The 2500-nt window shown below is 46.3% G+C and overlaps 1 protein-coding gene across 1 annotated transcript in view; it reads right to left on the bottom strand.

Moving 5' to 3' along the window:
* The window catches only part of LOC123514709 (protein spire-like), a 237051-nt gene that overhangs the window by 78501 nt on the left and 156050 nt on the right, over positions 1-2500 (bottom strand). Inside the window, 2 exon segments of the mRNA XM_045272776.1 lie at positions 1968-2047; positions 2050-2170. Of these exon segments, the coding sequence (XP_045128711.1) occupies positions 1968-2047; positions 2050-2170 (201 nt within the window).

The following is a 2500-nucleotide window of genomic DNA, read 5'->3' as shown; positions in this document are numbered from 1 at the left end:
TCCTCCTTTGCCAGACATACACTGACAAGAAAATTAAATTACGGAATCTTCACGCATGTAAATTTGATGAGAACCCCACAAAAATAATTATATTTAAAACCCGAGGTGTAAAAAATGGGAGAGAAGGTGCAGAGGAGTGTGAACAGGGAAGGAAGGAAGAAAGGAAGAAAAAGAAGGAAGAGGGGAAGAAAAGAGGGAAGGAAGAGAGAAAGGAAGGAAGAGAGGAAAGATGGAATGAAGGAGGGAAGGATGGAAAAAGAGAGAAATACAAAATAAGTGGGTTAGAGATACATAGTAGGAAGAACGAAGGAGTAAGGGATGAAGATAAGAGAAAAATAGGTAGCAAAGGAAAGTGATAGGTGAAGGAAGGAAAGGACAGAAGGAAGAGATAAAGGATAGAAGGAAGGAAAAAGAGGAAAAATATATGTCGATGAGAGATGAATGGGATGAAGAGTGAAGAGGGACAGGAGTAAGGAATGAGGATGGAAGAGGAACAATAAGACAAGGGAAAGAGTCAGAGGTGTATAACGGAAAGGGATGAAAGAAAATGGAGTGAGACTAAGCGATTGAAGAGGATGATGAAAGAAAAATAAGCTTATAACGGAAACAAAACAGTTGGAATTATCGGAAATAGATAAAAAAAAAAATATCATGAAAAGAGATACAGGTGATGGAAAGGTAGAATACAGTTTAACCCCTTCAGTACTACAACACGTCTCATATTTACTCTGGTTACTGTTTGGCGATTTTATACAGCTTCGGAAACTCATGTGGGGTTCAAAATAGTGAAGAACCTGGACCATTAATCTTCTGACCTCCATAAACCCTTCCTAATGTAAACAAAGTCGTCTAATCACTTCTAAAATTCATGGTGAAAACACGTTCCAGTACTGAAAGGGTTAAGGGTGAGACTCAAGGGGTGAAGAGGAGGCGGCAATGGAAAAATCTATGGAGGTTAGGTAAGGTGTGATGTAACGGGTAGGGAAGTTATAATTGAAGGGCATGAGACTTGGTGTACAGTAGTTCGAGGTGGAGGATGAAGAAGCTTAGCGGTGTGGGTGGTGAGTGAGAGAGGATGAGGGAGTGAGGTGCGTGGGAGTGGTGATGAGTTACTAAGGCAGGTAGAGAGCGTTGGGAAGAGAGGAGCGTGTTTGCGGGGGAGGAAGAGTATTAAAGTAGGAGGAACGACGCAGTAGAGGAAACGAAGAGGAGGAGGAGCAGCAGGAGGAGGAGGGACAGCACCGTCAGATCAATGGTGTCCGTTCTCACTATCTTACACTTTATTCTCTCTCTCTCTCTCTCTCTCTCGCACGTGTTGGCTGGTTATCCTTTGCGCAAGTCAAGTCACCACCAGCAGGAGCCCCGCCGTCTGACTTGTCTTCCTTTCATCCTTCGTATTGCCTTCCCCCCTCTTCCCTCACACGGGAGTTTCCATGACAACAGTGACGCCACACGGCACTGGCCAATCAGCTTCCTCTCATCCCCGAACCTGTGAGCGTGCAGCCAATCCAGCACCTGCACTTGGTGACGTCACTCTGGTTCTCGTAAAACACAACCGTGACCTGAAATATTCACGCGGGGCCTTGTTACCGCCACCAGAGTGACCTGGAGTGAGGGAGGTGGCTGTTAATGGATGGCAGGACGCGGCGGTGCATCCATGGACTTCTGAATGACCCTGTAAGGATGAGTGACTCCCGAGGCCCAACCCTGCACTGTTCTTGACAAGGCTGGACGGATATACACCACGTGCGAATGTGTCGAGAGGGAAGACAGTCTATATTTGTCCTGAAACACAAATACAACCCCTTGTCTACGTCTGGAACGAGCAGTGTCTATTCCTGGACAGTATCACTCCCTGGCCTTCTCTGCTCCTGATGCTAGAGTGTTTGAGGGCACCTGAGAGCGTTATGAAGCGTCATGAAAGGCCCTACACGCCCAGCCATGAGAAGGTTGGGAGGAACACTCACCCAGTCTTCACACTGCAACTCCCGCAGGTCATGCTCGGAGCTGAGGAGGTCTGAGGCTTGTGTGGGGAATTTCTTGCCTGTGCCATCCGCTGCAGGAAGGACGCCAGGTCTATCGCCTCCGCCACCAGCGCCCGGATCACCGCCCGGTAGTGCTCGCTGACACCGCCCTCCAGGCCGCCGCCGCTCAGCCGCCCCTCGCACACCTGCAACACACACCCTTGTTACTTATGGACCAAGGAGAGGGATGATGAGGGGACGTCTGAGCGTGTAAGAGGTGTAACCTGTAATGCTACAAAATCAGATGAAGTAGATAAAAACCACTGCTAGAGTGATATTCCTTAAATAATACTTCCAAGAAAATAATTATTTTCTTCCTTTAGTTATAAGAGACAGAATGTAAGACTATAAATTGCAAAGAAATAGAAAAAAAGTCTTAAATTTGGATTTGACATTTTTAACTTTTTAATTTTCATTAATTAACCCAGTTTTATTACAATGAAGGGAACCGTTAAAAAATGTAGCCACACTGGCCT

Source organism: Portunus trituberculatus, chromosome 38 (genome assembly GCF_017591435.1).
Source record: "Portunus trituberculatus isolate SZX2019 chromosome 38, ASM1759143v1, whole genome shotgun sequence".
Classification (NCBI taxonomy): domain Eukaryota; kingdom Metazoa; phylum Arthropoda; class Malacostraca; order Decapoda; family Portunidae; genus Portunus; species Portunus trituberculatus.
The sequence above is the reverse complement of the archived record's forward strand: the minus strand, read 5'-3'. Positions and strand labels throughout refer to the sequence as shown.